This window comes from Phoxinus phoxinus (genome assembly GCF_949152265.1).
Source record: "Phoxinus phoxinus genome assembly, chromosome: 15".
NCBI lineage: Eukaryota > Metazoa > Chordata > Actinopteri > Cypriniformes > Leuciscidae > Phoxinus > Phoxinus phoxinus.
The window spans coordinates 19,677,406-19,700,093 of NC_136890.1; the positions used below are offsets into that span (position 1 = coordinate 19,677,406).

Consider the following 22,688-nt stretch of genomic DNA (forward strand, 5'->3'; position numbering starts at 1 on the left):
TGGAACATTTTGCAAATGTTCATGCTTATCAGTTGCAAACCAAAGCGACTATACCTTGACTTTGAATGGAAATCATAGTCTAATTTAGTAGGCTATGTCTAAATGTTATAACCCATGTTGAATATTAAGAGCACTGAGTCGTCAGTTTGGTAATTCCAGGAACTTTGATTCCAGGATTAGAAAGTGGGATTTTTGATGACCTGTTACAGTCCAGGTTCTTCTGCTGTAGGCTACTGGTCCCTTTTGAGCTCATATGAAAGACTCTTAATATTGTCTGATCTTTTCCACCGCGCATGCTCAGTAAAATTATTTCATAGCTCAAGGTTTCTAAACATTTTGACCAATAGGCCTACATCATGTGTCTATGCAGTTGTTCAAAATGTATAAACAAGGATTTTTACAGATGACTTTATAGAGATTGCACTCACTCACACAGCAATTTGTTTCAGATTAGGTACCTTTCATTTACGCTGTCTCTTTAACCCGTTCGTGGTTCGTGTCTGTGTCAGGTCAGCATTCCGCGCGCAGCAGTGACGTTTGCATCCGCGGGCGTGACTGGAGTCGGTCTGTGATTGCGCGACAGTGTTATCCTGCATGCTACTCAAGCTGTGGGACACGGTGAGTGAAATGTTAACGAACCCCGAAACACCGCGACCCGGCTTGGACTGTTGTTTACTAGTGAAGTTACTGTACAGCGAGTACCGGGTTTTGGAGGAAAGTTGCTGGTCGAAACCTCGCGTAGCGACTATGCTAAAGTGCTAGCGTGAGCTAATGAGGCTCAGGTCGGGTAACTGAGCAGAATCAACCCGCACAGCAGCGCCGCTAGCCTGTAGAATTCATAGGAAACAGCGCTGCGTTAACAGGCCGCGGTCTTTCCTGCGAGCAGACGAACACACACATACACACACCTGTCCGCCTGTTAACGGGGGAATATTTGATCTCTACGGCTTATATGTTACTACTATCATGTGCTTGTTAACTAGTTCAACTCTGTGAGTTTATGTTTAACGTATACTACGTTGTGATGCTCATATGAACTCCTAGTGTAGGCTACACATTGGTATGCAGTCTTCATTCGACAAGTGACATTGCAGCTGTTAGTGTTAAGGAATGTTTCATGTAGTCTATAATTCTACGGCTATAGAAGTGCTGCATTCTGTGACATGTTAAGATCACAAAACAGTCCTGGTGACACTATCATTTTATTCAATTGTCGAGTGGAGACATTGGGCATAGGTTATACCACATTTACACCTGTTTCAGTTCGTTCTGTAAATTTATTTGGATTAATCTAGAAGGTATAGGAACTTAGTCCGGTAAAACTATTAGATTGTTATTATTTACTGGTCTGAAGAATATGCAACCTCATATCTTGTTTATGCCTTTTTATTGCTTATAGTGATTCACTTTGAGTGGAGTGACTGGACGAGATGTGGATTTTTAAAAATTCACATACAGGACTTTTCTTTATTTAGATTTTTCTAGAAGTTATTCACAACCACTGAAATATTGCTTTCTCTTTAAGTGTACTGTCTGTCTCATTAAGACAATACACAAACAAACCTCCATGGTCATTTATCACCTGCCAGAATCTGATTTGCTTATTTACAGAACAAGATATGATTTTAGGAGGGTGGGATAGCAGTGATGACAAAGACTAGTGAAAGGTTTTTCGATGAGACCTGTTTTCTTGTTTATTCATGATGTTCGGCATTTTGCCTCTTTTTATAGATTTAATTGCTTCAGGCTGAATGAAATGGTGCATTAGCATAGCATCAGTTGAATCTGCATGCATGCAAGCTGTGTGTTTGCATCTGTGATTATCAGGTAACCTCAGGTGTGTTAACCACGTCAGAAAACCAAAAGCCTTTTGAGTGCTTCAAACTGTCATTGCACTGATAAGTGATTTGAGTGTGTGCTGTGATTTAATCCTACAGGCCTCAGCATGCGTGAATATAAGCTTGTCGTCCTGGGCTCTGGAGGCGTTGGGAAGTCTGCATTGGTAAGTTCAGGATTATTTAAGTGTACACATCATTGTTGTATTATATATGGCCATTTTATACACTTTATAACTGTATTTGTTGTGGGTTTTTTAATCTAGTCAATAGTATTTATTTGGATTGAATGAGATTCGGGTCTTTTCTCACACAGACAGTCCAGTTTGTACAGGGAATATTTGTTGAAAAATATGACCCCACAATAGAAGACTCGTATAGAAAGGCAAGTAAACCTTTTTGGTATGGCTGAAGTGGCATAGCTGAACTAATACTCTATATAGGAATATACATTAAAACAGTTCTTGACACCATCTTTTTTTTTCTTCTTTTTTTTTAGCAAGTTGAGGTTGATGGGCAGCAATGTATGCTAGAGATCCTGGATACTGCAGGCACAGTGAGTTCAATATGATGCATGAACTGTTCCGACCAATTATTTAATTAGGGTATGTTCAGACTGTCAGTCCAAATCCGATTCTTGTGCATATCCGATTGAAATCCGATCAGATTTAGCAAGTGTGAACGACAAAAAATCACACGAAAAGCTATTTTTACAAATCCGTTTCAAGCTACATCCATATGTGGTTTGAAACCTATTCAAATCGCATTTCTGGAAATCTTTTTCATTCTGACTTCTCTTTCGTGTGATTCATGTGACTTTCTCACACCACGTAAAACGTAAACGTCAGAAGTTGTTATAGGAAACATGCTGAAAATCGCTGCGGATTAAGTTGTGTTGTTGCCGGATGAGCAGAAAATTACAATATAACATGTTTTGAAAACGGCAGATACGACAGAGTGGAATAAAGTCGCTCATTCCAGCATCCTACGTTTCTGCCGCTGCCTCAGAAGACGCAGTATTCCAGCACTGCGGCTACACGTTTTCATGGTGTAAATAGGACAAGATCTGTATTGCAAACCCCTCCATGTTGCTGTTGTTCTTGTTGGCGTATACCCACTGTAGAAACCAATGCAGATATAACGAAAAATGGAGAAGCGGCATTGACACAATTCGGATCCGAACAGTTGCGATATACAGTGTGGACAGTTAATAATTTTAGATCAGATTCCAATCGGATACACAAATAATCGGATTTGGACTGACAGTGTGTGAACGTAGCCTTAGTCTTCCTTGCGAACTCAATAGATTATTGATTATTTGCCTACAGGAGCAGTTCACAGCGATGAGGGACCTGTACATGAAGAATGGTCAGGGTTTTGCTCTGGTTTACTCCATCACAGCACAGTCCACCTTCAATGACCTGCAGGACCTACGGGAGCAGATTTTGAGGGTGAAGGACACAGAGGATGTGAGTCACGTTATAATAAATTATTATTATTATTTGCGGTGCATGCTTTGGCAAATCATCGTGATTTTTATTATGTCATCTTTATTTTGTGTATTTTGTAAAAAATAAAATAAAAAATAAATCATGAACTGGACAGCCCAGCTAATGTCAGCCATAGCAAGTATTAACCAGCAAAGGCAAAACAAAGAAGGCACAAAACTATTTTTATTTTTTCTGAGACCACAAGAGCTCAGAGACACGCATGAAATTTGTAGAAGCTGCCTTCACACTGTGGCACACTACGCTACTTTATCACTGCACCCACATTCTGTATTTAAAGCTCTTTGCTTAGTATGGGTTCCCTATCAAGGCTACGGAACTTCGACATTACGGATGTCGTATATGGGAACTCCTCTCCTCCTTCACTTCCGCTGAAATCTTATAGGCTAACGCCAGCAAAGCTGGCCAATTGACGCAAATATGCAAATACTGAAACACCGTTGCAGTTATAATGCAAGTGCAGCGTCAATTACATCAGAATCTCTCTCTTCACGCTCAAATCGTGTGCTAGAAAGCTGATACTACAACTTGGATTTTTTCGCCATCGTTGAAGTTGCACCGGAGATACTCGCACTGTCTCCTGCATCCGATGGCAACTATTTGCAACTTGTGCTCGGGCCCCATCGTCCCCCCCGACACGCACCTGTTTTGCGTCGTGTGCATGGGGCTGGCCCATGCTGAGTCAGCCCTCAGGGACGGAGGGTCCTGCGACCTCTGCGCGGATATGTCTCTCCGAGCCCTCCAAGCCAGGAGAGAGGAAGCTCGCGCAGCAGCGGGGATTGGGCCTGCCGCCGCCACCGAGCCGCTGGTAGCCCCCCCCAACCGCAGAGTCGAGGTCCGTCCCCCGGTGAGCTTCCCCGACCCCACCTTTCAACCCCCTCGCGAGGTCGCTGACTTCGTGTCCTTCGGGGCGAGCGAGGAAGACGACTCCATGTCTCTGTCGGCCTCCGAGAACGACTGGGGTGCGGGGGCCGCACCTCTGGCGGCCGCGGAGCAAGACACCCCGGCGGACCTGCAGGACGAGCTCTTCCGTATCCTCTCGAAGGCCGTCGAGGAACTGGACCTCTCGTGGAAAGCTCCCGATGAACCTTCGAAGAGCAAGCTGGATACGTGGTTCCTCCAATCGAGCCGCCGTCAGGCCGCTTCGAAAAGAGGAACACCGTTTTTTCCTGACGTGCATGAGCACGTGGTGAAGTCGTGGGTGGCCCCGCAATCGGCGCGCACCCTCACTTCCACCCAGGCCATGTTTGCCCCCGTGGACGAGGCGGGGGACCACGGCTACCTCCGCATCCCCCCCGTCGAGGAGACCGTCGCCGCACACCTCTGTCCGTCGGCTCCCGCCCTGGGCTCGGACCGCAGCCTGCCGTCCCGAGCCTGCAGATTTACGGCCCACCAGGCTAACAAGGCCTTCGGTGCCGCGGGGGAGGCAGTATCTGCGCTGCATGCCATGGCTGTTCTCCAAGTGCTGCAGGCAAAACAGCTGAAGTCTCTGGATGTCGTTCGATGGGTTTCCTGGTGGTCCTCCACAGACACCTGTGGCTCACCCTGTCGGACGTGCAGGAGGCCGACAGGAAGACGCTGCTGAATGCACCGATCTCCCCTGCAGGCCTGTTCGGAGACGCCGTGGAGAAGGTCACCGATCGTTACTCCGAGACGCAGAAGAAGGCGAAGGCTATGAGCCACGTGATTCCTCGGAGGGCGCCGCCGCCGCCGCCGCAGCAGCCTCGCTCTCGTTCGTCTTCAGCTTCGGGCCGCCAACCCCAGGCTGCGGCCAGACAACAGACAGCGCCCCGCCCGAGACCGGATGCCCGTAGAGGCCGTAGCGGCCAGTGGCAGGGTAGCAAGAGGCAGAGGAGCCCGCGCAGAAAGCCCACCGCGTCCCCTGCGAGGCCAAATCAGTCGTCCTGACCGCAAGAGGAGAAGAGAGCGCCAGGTCGGCCCCGCGTCTGAGCGGCGCGCTCTATTGCACTTGGTCCCTCAGCGTTCTGCGAGCGACGCGTGCAGTTGTGTTGTTAATGTTGTCGATGTTTCAGAAATAAAGCAAATCAATACTTCACAAACAGAGCTTTTTTCTCCTCTTGCACCAAACACTGTGTACCCGCCCTGCCTTCGAGCAGCGCAGAGTCACGGTCAATAACTATTCCCAGCACTCACATAGCGGCGATGACCGCAGCGGCGATGACCGCAGGTTTAGATCAGCCCACGCTCAGTCGTTTTCAGGCAGCGTGGGAAGCTATTCCGGGAATTTCGCCGTGGGTGTTGAATTAGGCGCGGGTACACACTTCAGTTCAAATGCAGACCACCCCGCTTCCGCGGCGTAATTCAGTCATTTAACCTTGCCCCAAAACGCTCATGTGCTGAGGCAAGAAGTGTGCAGCTTGCTCGGAAGAAGGCTATAGAACCAGTTCCCCCGAGCGAGCAGGGGAGCGGGTTCTACAGCCGCTACTTTGTGCCGAAGAAGGGCCGCCCAATTCTGGATCTGAGACCTGTCAACAGAGCGCTTCACAAGCGCGCCTTCAGGATGACTACACTGAAGCAAATCCTGGCGCAAATTCGCCCCGGGGATTGGTTCGCTTCGGTGGATTTAAAGGACGCTTACTTTCATATCCAGATAGTGAAGCGTCACAGATGATTCCTGAGGTTTTCGCGCGTCCCCCCGAGTGCGTGGTATTTTGACCACAAGCGCATTATGGTCACCCGCGGACGCGGACGCGCCCGCGCCCTGGCCCCGTGGAGGAACCCAGATCTCTTCAACTCAGGTGTCCCTATGGGCATAGTGACGCGGGGAATGGAGGTCCTGACGGGCGCTTCATCCACCGGATGGGGAGCGGTCTGCTTGGGCAAGAGAAGCAGATGGAGTGGCACATAAATCGTTTGGAACTAGAAGCGGTCTCTCTGGCTCTCAAGCCTTCCGGTCTCGGCTGGAGCAGCAGCATGTGTTGATTCGGACCGACAACACTTCCGTGGTCTCGTACATAAATCGCCAAGGCGGTGTACATTCCAGAGCCCTACTCAGGCAGGCGGAATCCCTTCTGCTGTGGGCGGACCGGTTTTTCCTCTCGGTGAGAGCGGCGCACATCCCCGGTGTTACTCAATCGCGGGGCGGATATGCTCTCGAGAAGCGGGATTCCCCATGGGGAGTGGAGGCTTCACCCCGGGACGGTTAAGCTGATATGGAATCGTTTCGGCAGAGCGGAGGTCGACCTCTTTGCGACGAGCGGGAACGCGCATTGTCAGATGTTCTTCTCGCTGTCCCGTTCCCCTCGGGAGGTGGACGCGCTGACTGCGCGATGGCCGAGAGTCTGTCTCTATGCTTTTCCTCCGGTGAAAATTTTGCCCATGGTGTTGTGCAAAATCAGGGAGGATAAGGTGGCGGTGACTCTGGTAGCCCCGAACTGGCCGAATCAGCCCTGGTTCGCGGTTTTGGTAGAGTTACTAGCAGGACAGCCATGGAAGATCCCGCTCAGGAAGGACCTTCTGTCTCAGGCGAGCGGAACGATCTGGCATCCCAGCCCCGGGCTGTGGAGCCTCCATGTGTGACCGCTGCAGGGTCGCTGAGCGGACGGGACGCGCTGCACTCGCGAGTTTTGAATACCATCGCGGAGGCGCGAGCTCCGTCCACCAGGCGCCTGTATGCTCTGAAGTGGGGTGTGTTCTCAAAATGGTGTCAGGATGTCGGTATAGACCCAGCGAACTGTTCTGTGTCGGATATTCTACGCTTCCTTCAGTACAGGATGGGTGAAGGGAGCCTACCATCCACTCTGAAGGCATATGTGGCCGCTATTGCCGCGTTTCACCCCCATGTTGACGGACGGTCTATCGGTAGACATGCGTCGGTGACACGGTTCCTTAAGGGAGCTAGGAGATTATGCCCTGCACGGCCGCCTTCGGTGCCGCCGTGGGATTTAGCTTGGGTCTTAGCTAAAAAGCGAAGCCCTTAGCCTCGATTACCATTAAGAGCTATCGATTAAACGGCGCTGCTTCTCGCTCTCGCTTCGGCGAAGCGGGTTGGGGATTTACAAGCTTTCTCTGTCAAGATTGTATTCGCTTAACCGGGAAACTGTAATGTAACTCTCAGACCAAGGCCGGGTTACGTTCCTAAGTCGCTCAATACCCCGTTCAGAGCGCAGATCGTTTCTCTGCCTGCCCTGTCCGCTGTACCATCAACCTCCCAGGGTTCGGATGCTCAAAGTACTATTTGACCAGTCAGAGCGTTCCGGGAATACATTTCTCGCTCGGCCGCTTTTCGACAATCCGACCAGCTGTTTGTGTGCTTTGGTGGGTGCAACAAAGGACGGGGGGTCTCTAAACAGAGGCTTGCTCACTGGATTGTGGACGCTATTGTTTTGGCTTATGATCGCCTGGGGCAGGAATGCCCCCTTTTACGTGAAAGCCCATTCGACCAGGGCGATCGCTTCCTCATGGGCCTGGACTAAGGGTATGTCTACTCAGGATTTTATGTCTTGCAGCTGGCTGGTCTTCTCAGAACACGTTTGCCAGGTTTTATATGTTGGATTTTTACCCTCTGTAGCGTCTCGGATGCTTTCGGTGAGTTGATTTTATATAGCATGTGTGAGCTGCTCTGCGCTTTGCTCATGAGTTGTTCTATGTGCTATTGTGTATGTTTTGCAGTTGTCGCCGCTATGCGTTGATTCTATTACTGTTGTTGTTGTTGCCCTGTTGCTCGACAGTGCAAACTTCCCCTAGTTTAAAAACTGCTCGGGATATGCAAATTCTGGCAGTGTTTTGTGAGCTTGTGATTGGTGTCTTTGGACCAATCAGAGGTTTGAGATTCGCTATTGGTCAATCTCGGCCTATCAGATGCTCGCATACTGGGCGGGCGGTCTTGGTATTGGGTTCTGTTGTTCTGTTGTAGTGGTCGCTATGCTACCACGGCGGGATTCTATACAGTTCCCATATACGACATCCGTAATGTCGAAGTTCCGTAGCCTTGATAGGGAACGTCTCCGGTTACTTTCGTAACCTCGGTTCCCTGAAAGGCAAGGAACGAGACATTACGCTCGCCGCCGTGTTCGCTATTTATTTTAGCGTTTGTTCGATTCTGATGTAATTGACGCTGCACTTGCATTATAACTGCAACGGTGTTTCAGTATTTGCATATTTGCGTCAATTGGCCAGCTTTGCTGGCGTTAGCCTATAAGATTTCAGCGGAAGTGAAGGAGGAGAGGAGTTCCCATATACGACATCCGTAATGTCTCGTTCCTTGCCTTTCAGGGAACCGAGGTTACGAAAGTAACCGGAGACGTTTTCCATGCTTGCTCAATTTCCGTTCTTTATGCAAATTACATTAACAAATTAAGCATGCATATACACTACCGTTGAAAAGTTTAAAGTTAGGAAGACTAAAAATTATTTTTTTTTTTGGAAAGAAATCTCTTGTTCTCACCAAGGCTTCATTTACTAGATTAAAAATACAGTAAAAACCGTAATATAGTGACATATTATTACAATTTAAAATAGTGGTTATATATTTTAATTAGCAATTTATTCTTGAGATGCCAAAGCTGAAATTTCAGGATTACTCCAGTCTTCAATGTCACAAGGTTCTTTCAGAAATAATTATAATATGCTGATTGATTATTATCGTTGTTGAAAACAGTTGTGCTGCTTAATATTTTTTGTGGAACTGTGATACAATCTTTAGGATTCTTGGATGAATAGAAAGTTCAAAAGAACATTTCAATTCAATTTAATGTGCAGTTGCTGATAAAATAGTATTAATTTCTTAAAACAAAACATTTGAACAGTTTATATATTAATGTATGTAACATGAGTACTGCTGTACATGGGGAATGTTTTGTGCCTTTATATAAGAGACTGATGTTTTCTGTCCATGCTATTTTAAAATCAATTACATTTCTTTGAACTGTCAGTGAGTGTGATTTCTGCTCAACCAAATTCAAACGCAGTATATTCAGACTCATCGGATGTCTCTCTCTATTTGTGTCTAGGTGCCAATGACCTTGGTTGGAAATAAGTGCGATTTAGAGGATGAGAGGGTGGTCGGGAAAGAGCAGGGTCAGAATCTTGCTCGTCAATGGAGTAATTGTGCCTTTCTAGAATCTTCTGCCAAATCAAAGATCAATGTCAACGAGGTGAGACACAGTTCACCGCACTTTATCCAGAGCAAGATAAAAACACTTTTGTACCAAGTACACAACGCCAGTTCTCTAATAAAAGTATTTTTTTGTGTGTATATCAGATCTTTTATGACCTGGTAAGACAGATAAACAGAAAGACGCCGGTGGAGAAGAAGAGAGCGAAAAAGAAGTCAAACTGTATCCTGCTGTAACACAACTGCATCACTGCAGCAGCTCTGAGCCAGGTAGTTGATCAGAAATTATTTCGGAATTTGTACATGCACACTGTACTCTACATCCATGATATAGCTGAATTTTTAAACATTATTTATCTGTATCTGTATCTGTTGAAATTGAATATTTAATTGTACATACTCATTTATCCTGTTTTTACATTCAGATTAAATTTGCCGTCATTTAATGCTCAAACGGTAATAATTTAACACTGTTAAATGTAATCTTTAGCCAATCTCAAACATCCATTTTTCATACTGTACATTAAAGCTGCAGTCCGGCACTTTTTTGGGTTTAAAAATATCAAAAAAGACATTTTTGAAAAAAAACGTAACCAGCCAGTGTTCAAAACGATCTGCTTGCCTTACCTCGATTCAAAACGGTAATCTTGTAATAATGATTTTAATTCCAGTGGTACTGGTGGATTTCCGCGGGAATTTCGAGCATGTCTTTGCGTCATTACGTCACTTCTGTACACATAGAGAAGGAGTCCCCGGCTAGCGTGTGTGATGGAGGTGGAGATTTATCCACTTGGTATGGCGGATCCCGAAAGTTTAAAGCGACAATCATGATATAAGCAATCGTTAGATTTAATCAGCATGATATAGCCTACTGCAATGCTTCCCCCCACCCCCCGAATTTGGTCAGAACAAAAGTGAATGTTACTTACTTGTTCAGATGACATTTACCGATGAAAATTCTAATGTTGACACTTTCAAAAGGTATACTCTAACATTGCTGATGACAGTAGCCTACAGTATCCACAGCGACGCGACAGGTTCTCCTCAATACATTGTGTTCATCCGCGCTGTTTCATGCCGATTTACTACCCACGCACAGTTAATAATTCCGCGAATAACTGCAATTGCAGATTTCTAACAGAGATGGCGACAAAGAGGAAAAACGACGGACTGCAGCTTTAAAACGCTGTAATGGCTAAATTCAATTGTAGCCTTTAAACTGATTGTTTTTCAGTGCTTTATTTTAACCTTGTTTAAATAAAATGGTGTAGAATTTTAATACTGGTCTATTATGGGGTGTTCGAACGTCCACGGACCCTCCTGATGAAAAAAAATTACATGTGGACGGCCGAAGTATACTTTGGGCTTAATGGTGTTTTTTGCACCATTAAAGGGTAATTCAACCCACTGGCAATATTTAAAAAAATGCTGGAAAAGTGGGCAGAGCCCAGCAGAGGGGCGTGCACCTGAGACCAGTCTCTCTGTAGGCAAGGGCATGGTGAGCTGGTACCTGTTTATAGACCCTTTTACAGCCCACGTGATCAAATAGTTGCGTGCGCATTTTGGCAACAGAAGTGGTGTTGTTCCCCTCTGGCTCTAACGTGTTAGCAACTCCGAAAGTTTATCAAAACGGTTTCCCAGCATCCAAATTTCTGGTTGTTGCGTTTACGGTTGCACTAATCGATATTCCACCAAGGGGCTTAAGTTTTATAGGATTCCGGCAGGATCACGGCCGTTTCAGAAGAACCGGCGGCGCCTGTGGCTGCAGGCGATTAAATGTGTTGATTGGAGTGAGGACATAATAAAAAATGCTTGCGTCTGCAGCGCCCACTTGACACGCTGCTGATTCTCGCCATACTTCCATTGCCAATATGCACGCGCATACGTTGCTACGTCATCATTATGTACAAACCGTAAAAGGGTCTATATCACGCAGTACCACAACATCCAATAGGAAAATTCAACTGCAGTAGCCACCGTTCAACCTGAAGAGGGCAGCACTCAGACTTTTTTTACACCATATATTATAGAATTAAGACACTTTATACCCGAATGTCAACAAATTTACTTGAATCAATGAACAGCATTAATAAGCCCCAGTCTTACAGATCATCGTCTAAAAAAAGTTGTTAGGGTTTAGTTACCCTTAAAAAAAAAAAGAACACCACCTGCTGTAGTTCAAACATTTCTGCATTTGGTGCAAGACTTGTATCTGTTCTTGTGCTGAACTTACTTTTTGGTTAGTTGAGGCAGATGTCATGATTTTTTTTCTGCTTCTCTTTCTATTTTAGATTGCCGAAATGAAGAACTGTTGCCCCTGTTGGCCAACATTCCAGTTCCTCTCTACAGTTATTGGCCAAACAATCAATAAGGCAGAACACCACAGACTCCTCAACTAAAACACAGACTTGACAGAAAAAGAGATGCAGCCTCTGCCTTTTCTTCCAGAACAGTCTTGAAAATTTTCTCTCTCCCCCCTGCTCTTTGCTTACTGTTTGTTTTTCTTTTCTAAACGAGATTCCACAATGAGGATCTGTGTCTGGAGCAAAAGCTCTGTCTGTGATGTGGCAAAGGCGGGTTAGACAGTCTGGGAGAGGGTTCAGGACTTTCTTAATACCTACATAAAGAAAGGGGACATTTCAAAACATGTTCATGTTTATAAAATGATCAGAAATGTTTTTTTTCCCCATCATGTTTGGACTATCAATAACCATTTGTACAGAGAAGAAGCTGTGTCCTTCATTCATCAAAACATTTTTCCTGAGTGACTTTGACTCATTTCTTTACATCTGACAAAAATTGTGGAAAATTAAAAAAGTGATTTTTTCTTTAGGGTGGTAATTTGAAATTTGGATCTGTCTATCTTGAAGATAAAGATATGTTGTAGCCACTGTATTTTTTTTCACTATCAAAATTACATAAATTTTCCAGCTTTTAAAAATAACATTTTTTAGTATATTTTCTTCCCTTTATTTTCTTCTTTTGCGGTAGGCTGTAGCTCAGCCTGGGATAAATATCAACCGTTTTGTGCCTGAGCAGGAGAAGAATGAAATCAGATCTATAATGCAGAGATGACTTCTCCTCCGATAACCGCTAAACCAATAATTAATAGTCAGTCCTTGACACTTCATTTGCCAAGTTAGATCAGTCTTGAGGTGTCAAATATTTCTTTTTTCTTTGTTCTACTCCATGGTTTAGTTGAACATTTCAAGCAAAGTGTCTGGCTGGCTTTTGATTTGTTTTTAAAGTAATGTGTGCTTTGATTTCTTTCTTTTTTTTGACATTGATTTAAATAAATGTATTTCATATTGATGTGGTGTTTTATGTGCATTTATAGATTGCCATTCCTCACCAACATAGACCATTGCAGAGATAAATTTCAGTGTGGCTCACTCTATGTACGGTAGATAAAGATGCATCACTAAGCCATGCAAATAATTCCACTTATCTTACACTTTTATGAAAGAATCTTACAAATAGGGAATGCAATAAGTGAATTTATACTTGCTGGAAAACATATATACCACCGGTTTCACAGATGAGGCTTAAGTCTAGTCCCAAATGCATGTTTGAGCCGTTTTTACTGAAAGCAACTTGCACTAGCATATCTTAAAATATATCAGTGTCAATGTTTTGTGATGTACACAGTAATGTTTTTTTCTAAGGAACATTTATAAAAGCTAGGGTCCTAATACTGGCTTAATCCTAAATCCTGTCTGTGAAAGCTGGCCTACATGTTGTATTAAATGCAGAGAAACAGCGCAAGTGTTTCTTAATTCATAGAGTAATGTGAAGAAATAAGTCATGAAAAAGCCAGACTTTCCTAATCTAAGACTTCATGGAATTCACTTGTACAGGAACTTGATTTTATTTTTCATTTATTAAAAAAAACAGCTTCCCACATCACATCATGTATAAAAGCTTCAAGGACAGGTATATTGATTATTGCAGGACCCAGATCCATGTGTTTTATATATATAGAGAGAAGGGAACATGAAGGTGCAGATAAAACATAGGCCTTTGCATTTTTTTCATTTTTGCATAGCAATTTAGCATCATTGCATAGTTTTTCTGTCCCACACAAAACAGCTTTATGCTTGCAAAGCTTTTTTTATGCAAGACAGTTGTGAAAAAATTAACCAATAAGGACTTTTTCATAGAGTGATTGACAGTTAGGCATCCACCTAAACCTAAACACAAGGAAACAAACATCAGCAGAAACAGGATAGACTCTCAAGGGACCTCTTTGAAACCGTAGCTTATGACTTCATATTTTTCCGTTTTCTTTGCTCTGCCGTACTCACGTCCCAGAACTGTTTACCAAACATATCTTTGGAATTAATTGTTGAGTGCTACTCCTCTCTCACTTGAGGGAGAAGGACTATCTTACCTCAACACCTTTTTTTAATTGCTCAGAAACTCATGAGCCCTTCGAGTCAGAAATGTCATAATTATGAGTTCTCAGCACATGAATAACTGAGCAGAGACATATTTACAAGCGAGAAACTCTGAATTATAGATGAGATGCCGAGTTGTGGCGGTGGAAGGGGTGTGTCAATTTGACAAAATCATGGAAACATATAGGCTACACATAGTCTATATATAGTGAGATCTGAGCAGAAAGCAAATCTGTAGCAATGGTGTTTATCACTCAACTTTAAAATTTTGCTTTACATTTAGTTATACAGTGAATAAATAAATGATACAATTAATTAATTTTGAATTCAGATGTTGCTATTTGGGTTTATTTTTTACAGTATTTTTTTCTATTACTTTGTTTAGACTACTTAGTTTTGCCTTTACATCAATTATGATCATAAAGGTTTTTTTGTGACTGTGTAATTGTGTGTGTAATTCTCTTCCATGAATAATATGAGTCATTTAAACCCACATAGCTGAGCTGTAATCATACACAGGTGGATGCTTCTCTTCAATCTCCGCCCATCCCCTGTCTATCAAACCCTCTGAGCCCTGATAGGCCACACCCTCTTGCTGAGTGGGCGTGGTTTTCTTCCTCAGTCCTCTTGTTCTCCCCCAGAATGGCTTGCTGACATCTGATTTTGGCTTTCTGTATGTGATCTTTGGTTGTTTACGGACGTCCATCCCTTCGCTTTCACGGTGGTGCCGTGGTCGAACGCGCCGTAGGGCCCGTTTAAACATGCTAGTGGTTAGTGAGATTTTCCTGGAGAGATCTTGAGAGTGACTGCTAGATGATGACTCCAAAAGTGTGTCTTTGAGACTCGAGTCATTCTGCTCCTCACCTACTGTCTGGCCTCCAACATCCGGCAGATCCAGCCAATTCCCGACCAAATCAGCGAAAACATTGTCTCCCAACACCAATGGCTGTCTGTTTCTGCTGTGGTTCATCAGTGAGGCTGTCCAATCGCTGGAGTCGTCAAAATCGTAAGCGGAGAAATTGCTGTCGGTTGTGTCTTCCTGAGAGGAAAAAGAGGAAGAAGTGCTTAGACTTCCTCTGTGAACCTTCCTAGGTTCGTATAACCTATGGCGGGTCTCTGCTGGAGAGCTAGTGAGGAACAAAGATGTTTCCATGGTAAGCTCAGTCTTGAAACATTCGTTTGGAAGAATTTCTTCTGGATTCCGTGTTCGGTCCAGGTGGGTTTTTCTTGAACTGTGATTTATATGATCGAGCATCGAGCTGGTGTATGGAGAGGGCTGGCTGGTTTTGCTAGAGAAGTCCAGCTCCTCAAGCGCAGTTTGGACCTGTAAGAGTTTGAGCTCCTGGAGAGCACCGATCACAGAATTCATCTGAGCGTGGAGACCCTCATCTGACTGCTGCCACAAAGAATCCTATAATGGGAAAGGGAAGAAAGCAAGAGAGCAATTACTACGACATAATGAAGCAACAATAAATTAAATCTGTTGTGACACTGACTTTACAGTAATTATCAAAAATCAATATTTCACTGTCCAAACTGTCTGCAATTTCTGCCCAGTGTGCCATCACTGATACCTGGCTCAGCATCTGCTGAAGAGAATGCCGGTGTTTTTTTCCCCCTACCACAAAAGCATTTGAATTGCTTACCGGGGATTCTTTTCTGTAAAGATGCTTTGATACACTACCGTTCTAAAGTTTGCAGATTTATTTTTTTTAGCAAGGATGACTTAAATTGATCAGAAGTGACATTAAAGACTTTTACATTGTTATTATAAAAGTCTATTTAAAATAAATGCTGTTCCTTTGAGCTTTCTATTCATCAAAAAAAAAGTATCAGTTTCCACAAAAATGTTAAGCAGCACAACTGTTTTCAACATTGATAATAAATAGTAATATATATATATATAATGTTTTTTTTTTTAATGTACAAGAGATGCATAATTGCCGGCTGAAAATTAAGGATATAAATGTTTTGATAAAATAATAATTATTTTTCCATTTTTTTCTATTGCATTTTTATTGTGTTTCTTTTTTGGGGGATAAATGTGATGTTAAAGTGATCTTGACAGAAAGGCCTAATATATATCTTTATAGAGTACTTTATATATATATGATTTGATTTGATACTGTACGCATTGCAGTCTTTATTTAGTTGCATTTTTTAATTATTAAATACATTCATACAAATTCCATTAAATGCCCTAAAACACCCTTTTCCTTCTATCACCAAATAAAACCCGTAATCTTACCTTCGTTGTCCTTCCTTCTCTCGTCTCACTCCCTGTTTTCTGTTCCTTCTCTGCCTTAAAAGTGTGATCGATCACCAGTCAGTCTGAGCACAGCAGCACTACTGATGCTATTCTACAGCAATATTGCATCCCATGGCATGATGGGAGATGTAGGAGCTAAATGGCATGTGGGTAAAATGACTACACTGTGAGTCATGAACAGCTGAGGCATGTATTTTACTGAGTTGGTCATAAATGCAGGTGTGAGGAAACATAGAGCTTGACTTGACCTGAAACATTCCTTTAAATCTAATTTAGATATCCAAGTAGGATGTTAGCTGGTTATGTGGGCAGTAGAGCCATTTAAGGTAATTATAAATGTCACTTTTATATTATAAATTCAGTTTTGAAAGTTTACAGAGGTTATTTATTGTCATAATCACTTTTACGTGCATAAACCCTGTTTGCTAGTTATGGCTTGTTCTGTGTTTCACCATCAGATTTAGCCTTAGGTCCTTTTTCTCATTGTGTGATGTCACTGGCCTTACTGTCAGTTTCCTTTGGGATGTGGCCAGACAGACAGCAGCATTAATCAGACATCACGGACAACACCAACAAATGAGTGATGGTTGTGAGTAACATCCTTTCAGCCCTGTTTCCTCATCTAGAAAGCACCTATTTTCTCTAATTAGTTTTTTCTCTTTATTTTCAGTCGCTACCATACACATAAAGGTTATTTAATTTAACATAAACAAACAAATAAATAAATAAATAAATAATGAAAATAAATCAAATACAATTTGAGAAGAGAAGGCATGTCACACATGTGTGAGAGCTGACAAATAAGTATTGATTAAAGTCCTATAGTATACAGGCGTTAGACATTAGATATTAGACGTTACAAGCCCATGACGTGTCGGAGCTGATCTCAATGTTTGTGGCGGCGTGGCGGGGACATAGATGAGAAAGTGAAATTTTACTAAGCTTCTGGATAACGTAGGAGACTGAAATTGTCACGTCACCATAAAGCTATGTTTAAAAAGCTTAAAAAATTACACAGTGTAGCTTTAATAGTGAAAAAAATAACAAGCCCAAAAGATGCATATACAGGCCTATTCACCTTATTTCCGCTCCACCCACTTTTAATACTTCGCTCTTCCGCATTTTGTCATCTGACTTCTGCTAAACTGACACGGCACATCCGGTAGCTAGATCAGAAGTTAGAAGATTGTTTATAGCTAAATTTAGCTATAATTTAGCGAAATGACAAATAACGTTAATACCGTAAATGTTTGAAATTGGGAGCACGTAGAAAACTTTGTACGACGTTCAGGTGGTCTCATATTTCCCAGAGATCGTCATTGTTAAAGGAACACTCCGACTTTTTTGGACTTTAGCCTATTCAACTTATCCCCCAGAGTTAGATAAGTCCATACATACCTTTTTCATCTCCGTGCGTGCTATAAGTCTGTTTGACGCACCCACCGCTAGCCTAGCTTAGCACAAAGACTGGATGTAAATGGTTGCAGCTAGCATACTAATCCAAATAAGTGACAAAATAACACAAACATTTTCCTATTTACATGTTGTGATTTGTATAGTCACAGAGTGTACAAAAAACAAAGTCACATGAGACACAGACATATTTTAACCGTATAAATACTGGGAACTATATTCTCAGAAGGCGAAGCACTGCTACTTGGGCGGAGTGATAACCGCAGCACCTGAGACGCGCCGTGGTGAGGAGCAGAGAGTTCGTTCAGAGCGCGTCTCAGGTGCTGCGCCCAAGTAGCAGTGCTTCCGCCTTCAGAGAATATAGTTCCCAGTATTTATACGGTTAAAATATGTCTGTGTCTCATGTGACTTTGTTTTTTGTACACTCTGTGACTATACAAATCACAACATGTAAATAGGAAAATGTTTGTGTTATTTTGTCACTTATTTGGATTAGTATGCTAGCTGCAACCATTTACATCCAGTCTTTGTGCTAAGCTAGGCTAGCGGTGGGTGCGTCAAACAGACTTATAGCACGCACGGAGATGAAAAAGGTATGTATGGACTTATCTAACTCTGGGGGATAAGGAGAATAGGCTAAAGTCCCAAAAAGTCGGAGTGTTCCTTTAACGTGGGTAGACGATATGAAGTGGCCAGAGGTAACCTATATGGGGACATATTTAACTATAGAATAATTAGGGTTAAGGATAGGATATTTTTTTCCAATTGGGGTAGGATGTATTTTAAATCGATTTTGTGTTTTAGAAAATATAAATTATTAAATATGTTCTCTCCTGAATCTCGTTGTTATTATTTTGTTTTTGTTCTTCTCTCTCTTCTGTATGCATATGTGTCACTGATTTCTTACCTTGTATATGTTACTGTTTTGTTAATATTTTTTTTTTTTTAAATAATAATAATAAAAAGTTATCTCCTCTTAATCCAATTGTTATGGCAGCACCTAACTGAGCATATACTACTTTTATTATTTTACAGTTACAGCTAACGTTATAGAATTACGTCTAGCAACTAGGTCACTCTCAGCCGGAAGTTGAAGTCCCTCTTAGCCGGATGTAAGATGACAAAACGAACGCAATGGTGTCACCATTGTGGTCGTGGAAAATAAGGTGAATCGTCAACAAAAATGCCCAACTGCTGCGTGTAGCCTAAAGGGCCGTACACACCGGGACGAATATCGGCGCGCATTATTCGTCAGCGTTTTTCAAAGCGTTTTTTGTGTTCACACCCAAGCGATTTTCGCTGACGATGAGCCGAGTGAACATGCAAATTCATTCCCTGACATTAGATGGCGCTTAATGTAAAACAGAAATACCCTGCGTAGTCGCTGGCACGTTTGTCATATAGTTCTTTATGTTCCGACACCAACGAGACCAACAGCTCTACATTCATCTTGTCTTGCATCTTCCTCGTCTTATTTCTTCCCGGCAGTGTAGACGCTATACTTGGCGTATATCTTCTTCGCGTTACGGTCGGCAAGACCGTTTTGTGTTTGAGCGCCCCCAAGTTGTGTTTTACTGTAACTTCAGAAGCTCCAGACACGTGAGCAAAAGCGCCAATCTCATTGGTCGGATAGTTTTTGACGCGGCGCGCCAAACCAAAAAAACGAACCCGAGGCGTTTTTTTTTTTAAAAATGACGCTTTTACGCGTGGCATTTTACGCGTCGGTGTGCACACTCACATTGGCGCCCTTTGTTTAGTCACGAGGCGTTAAACGTCGGCGAATATCGGGCGCGAAATTCGTCCCGGTGTGAACAGGCCTTTACGCTCGGCAAGACCGTTTTGTGTTTGAGCGCCCCCAAGTTGTGTTTTACTGTAACTTCAGAAGCTCCAGACACGTGAGCAAAAGCGCCAATCTCATTGGTCGGATAGTTTTTGACGCAGCGCGTCAAACCAAAAAAACGAACCCGAGGCGGTTTTTTAAAAATGCCGCTTTTACGTGTGGCGTTTTACGCGTCGGTGTGCACACTCACATTGGCGCCCTTTGTTTAGTCACGAGGCATTAAACGTCGGCGAATATCAGGCGGGAAATTCGTCCCGGTGTGAACAGGCCTTAACCCAGTCACATGTGACGCAAAGGGAAGGTTTGCAACATTGCTCAGTAATTGAAACGTTTTTACTTGTAAATGAAGATAAAATAACGAAATAAATTAATGGTAATAATAATAATAACAACAATAATATAATATAGTATTATAATATCAACACAATTGGCTGATTAGTTAGTGAAGCAGTGTCACAAAATAGCCTACACCTCATACGCCTAACTCAACCTGCTGAGTTTAGCCACTTTCAAATAAACGGTTAGCCTAATAGACGCACCTGTTTCACTTGACCCATTGTATTTTGACTCTATCTATTTATTTTTTCCTTTATTAAAAACCTTGCTATGTAGGCCTACTGTGCAAGACTAACTGGGACTAATCACATTAACATTGTTGCCCTATTGTTCGTTTGATTGCTTCTATTGTTCTCCTCATTTGTAAGTCGCTTTGGATAAAAGCGTCTGCTAAATGATTAAATGTAAAATTGCATTGAGATTTTTCTTTCCTATAGTTTGTAGCCTTATTGCAGCTTTGCATATGGATGTACACAGTGCATTTAAAATATTTCAACATCTCATGAAATTGAAGTGTTAATACTACTAGGTAAGCATTTGTTTTTCTTTTTTCTCAATGGTGGAGGTTTAAATCTGAAGCAGCAATCTTGGGTCACAGAGCCAAAACGCGATTTTCTGTTGTGTGACAGGCAGCATAAAATTAGCACTAAGCACTCACATTTTAAATCATTACAGAAGGGCGGTTACCAGCCAATCAGCGGCCTCGTTTTCAAATAACCGCTTCCAATCAGGTGGTTGGTTGCACTTTTTGTGTTTCTTTCTAAAGCACGGCCAACAACAACTGAATTGGAAAACATCACGCACAGTGACAGGGGTGAACTAGAACTGCGTCTGAGAAACGCGCATAAAATTGTCTGTAATACAAATATATAAACGCGGGATCATAACAAATATTATCTGCCAATATCTGAGAAGATTCGTTCGTATAGTAAAAACACACCCGCTGTAAAATTAGATGAAGAAAGAGGGAGAAAAGATCAGGAAAATCTCACCAGTTCATGTTTTAGATGCCGAAGGTTACTGTTGCAGTCCATGTCGCCGAGTTCCGCTCTCTCTTCACCCATAACTGTTGCGTTACAAAATTAAAATGTAAAAACTAAACGCAGGTTGATTCATTAAAAACTCCATCTTATTTCATGTCGCTACCCGCTGAGAGACCGTTAAAATTATCTTTGTTTTTTTCCCGCGTTGGTTTTGGTCAGTCAGCGCTGTTACAAAGTATAGCCTAGGCCTACTGTAATATTCCTCCTCTCTAACGTCTCTGACACACTTCTGATTACATATTCAGATGACATTACAGCCTCTGCGCACAGGCGAAGGAACACCCGGCACTGAAGTAGCCTATGTGTGGTGATTTGAAAGGGAAAGTTCCTGAATAGGATTAACTAACGGTTGTCCGTCAACAAAACGTCGTGCTTTCACACGGTCCGTGGTCAGTTCATGATGAATGGAGGGTTCATGCATAACAATAGAGCAACAAGAGTAGGCTACAGCTTTAACTTTCTCTTAAGATTCACTCTGATAGATTGGATGTTAGAGGGGGGTTGAGCCTTATCCATTTTGTAAACTTGTTTTTATTTCAGATCTATCTATCTATCTATCTATCTATCTATCTATCTATCTATCTATCTATCTATCTATCTATCTATCTATCTATCTATCTATCTATCTATCTATCTATCTATATTTGAGAACCGTGGCCTGCAGAGTAGGGTTTGAACAGAATTTGTAAATCATCTTTAAACTTTCTGGACTTGAAGACGATTTGTGGCACTATCTGATTGTAGTCTTAAGGGTTACCACAGGGTGGGATGTCTATTATCCCCTTTGCTTTTTTCCTGTTTATACCAACGAACTTCAATGTACAGGGATGATCTCACTTTAATAAAGACATAAATTGTTCAACCTATTTTGAGTAAAAGTCTTGTATGGTTTGACAACAGTCATATACATTTGGTACATTGAGAAGACAAAGGAATTAGGAATGAAAATAGGAAAGGTAGGCTAGCTGGCCTCCCATTAACAAGTTATTATAAAAGTAAAGTAGAGCAAGTTTCAAATTTAGGAATTGTTGACAAACTCTCATTTCATGAAAATGTGGACCATATACATAAGAAAACAAGACAGCGTTTAGGTCTCATGAAGTTAAGACATTTTAGCATTGAGAGGAGGATCTGGTTACAGATCGATGATGGGTATTTTAAATAATATCGTTTCATGGTATGGCAAGACAGAAGAATAAAATAATCAGAGTAATTAACGATGCAAATAAGATCACCAGGCAAAAACACATAGCAAACACACACAGTACATTGCAAGAGTTGTTTTCACATTTTATAAAGAAAAAGGCAACAGCAGGCTATATTCAGACCATGCAGACCCATCCCCTCCACTCATGTTTTGAGGCCCTTTCCTTCGGGGCACAGGCTGCTTATAGAGCTGGTAAGTCCCGCCCCTCCGTAAAACCCCGCTGGACCTCAAAGTTGAAAAACCGTCAATGCAAGTGAATGGGAGAAAATAATTATTTTTTGGTCCCGTTTGAATTGTGCCATGAATGTGAACATATGTTGTCTGCGAATTTTTTATATAATCTTTCGTGTGAAGAATGTTACAATTTAGCGGGTAGAAGTTTGATACGGGTAGACTTTGTGTGAGAGCACTTTGTGGACTACAACTCTTCGCTGCTTTCGGCGCGTTTGAAACGTCAACACCACTAGCTCACGGCTCTAGCTCACGGATCCCGCTAGACATGGCTGTCTTTGGTGCACTTCACCGCCTTCTTTCAGGGAGAGGACAAAATCGTTGAGGTTGGCGAAAATCACGGGTAAGTCAACTTTATGGGGTGACGTCACATAGGCGACATGTAGTCTTTCTCGTTATGTCTTTTCCACAACTGCTAGCCGACGAATCATACCATATACTGTCAAACTTGTAACATGAAAGACTATATAAAAAATTCACAGACAACATATGTTCACATTCATGGCACAATTCAAACGGGACCAGAAAATAAT

At 42.6% G+C, this 22,688-nt stretch overlaps 2 protein-coding genes across 6 annotated transcripts; one reads left to right on the forward strand and one right to left on the reverse strand.

The window, feature by feature from the left end:
* Positions 1-283: 283 nt before the first annotated feature.
* rap1aa (RAP1A, member of RAS oncogene family a) lies at positions 284-12,731 on the forward strand. 5 transcript variants are annotated; one of them, XM_079637100.1, is made up of 9 exons: positions 611-992; positions 1,732-1,837; positions 1,938-2,002; positions 2,152-2,220; positions 2,335-2,391; positions 3,164-3,304; positions 9,316-9,459; positions 9,567-9,689; positions 11,711-12,731. In XM_079637100.1, the coding sequence occupies exons 3-8, from the start codon at positions 1,946-1,948 to the stop codon at positions 9,654-9,656; spliced, it is 558 nt and encodes a 185-aa protein (XP_079493226.1). In that variant the 5' UTR covers positions 611-992; positions 1,732-1,837; positions 1,938-1,945; the 3' UTR covers positions 9,657-9,689; positions 11,711-12,731. The 5 variants fall into 5 exon arrangements, with proteins under 5 accessions (XP_079493225.1, XP_079493226.1, XP_079493229.1 ...); XM_079637103.1 differs by having other exon boundaries at positions 611-787; XM_079637101.1 differs by having other exon boundaries at positions 611-782.
* Positions 12,732-13,273: 542 nt separating this feature from the next.
* inka2 (inka box actin regulator 2) lies at positions 13,274-21,152 on the reverse strand. The gene is made up of 2 exons (XM_079637514.1): positions 20,667-21,152; positions 13,274-15,227 (listed from the first exon to the last, which is right to left on the reverse strand). Exons 1-2 carry the CDS (start codon positions 20,736-20,738, stop codon positions 14,301-14,303), a joined length of 999 nt encoding a protein of 332 aa, XP_079493640.1. The 5' UTR covers positions 20,739-21,152; the 3' UTR covers positions 13,274-14,300.
* Between the last annotated feature and the right edge of the window lie 1,536 nt (positions 21,153-22,688).

Coding starts and splice junctions, on each gene's coding strand:
- rap1aa (XM_079637099.1), top strand. CDS start 1,946: ATGCGTGAATATAAGCTTGTCGTCCTGGGCTCTGGAGGCGTTGGGAAG. Junction 3,305..9,315: donor GGGTGAAGGACACAGAGGAT/GTGAGTCACGTT, acceptor ATTTGTGTCTAG/GTGCCAATGACCTTGGTTGG. Junction 9,460..9,566: donor CAAAGATCAATGTCAACGAG/GTGAGACACAGT, acceptor TGTGTATATCAG/ATCTTTTATGACCTGGTAAG.
- inka2 (XM_079637514.1), bottom strand. CDS start 20,738: ATGGGTGAAGAGAGAGCGGAACTCGGCGACATGGACTGCAACAGTAAC. Junction 15,228..20,666: donor GGCATCTAAAACATGAACTG/GTGAGATTTTCC, acceptor TTCCCATTATAG/GATTCTTTGTGGCAGCAGTC.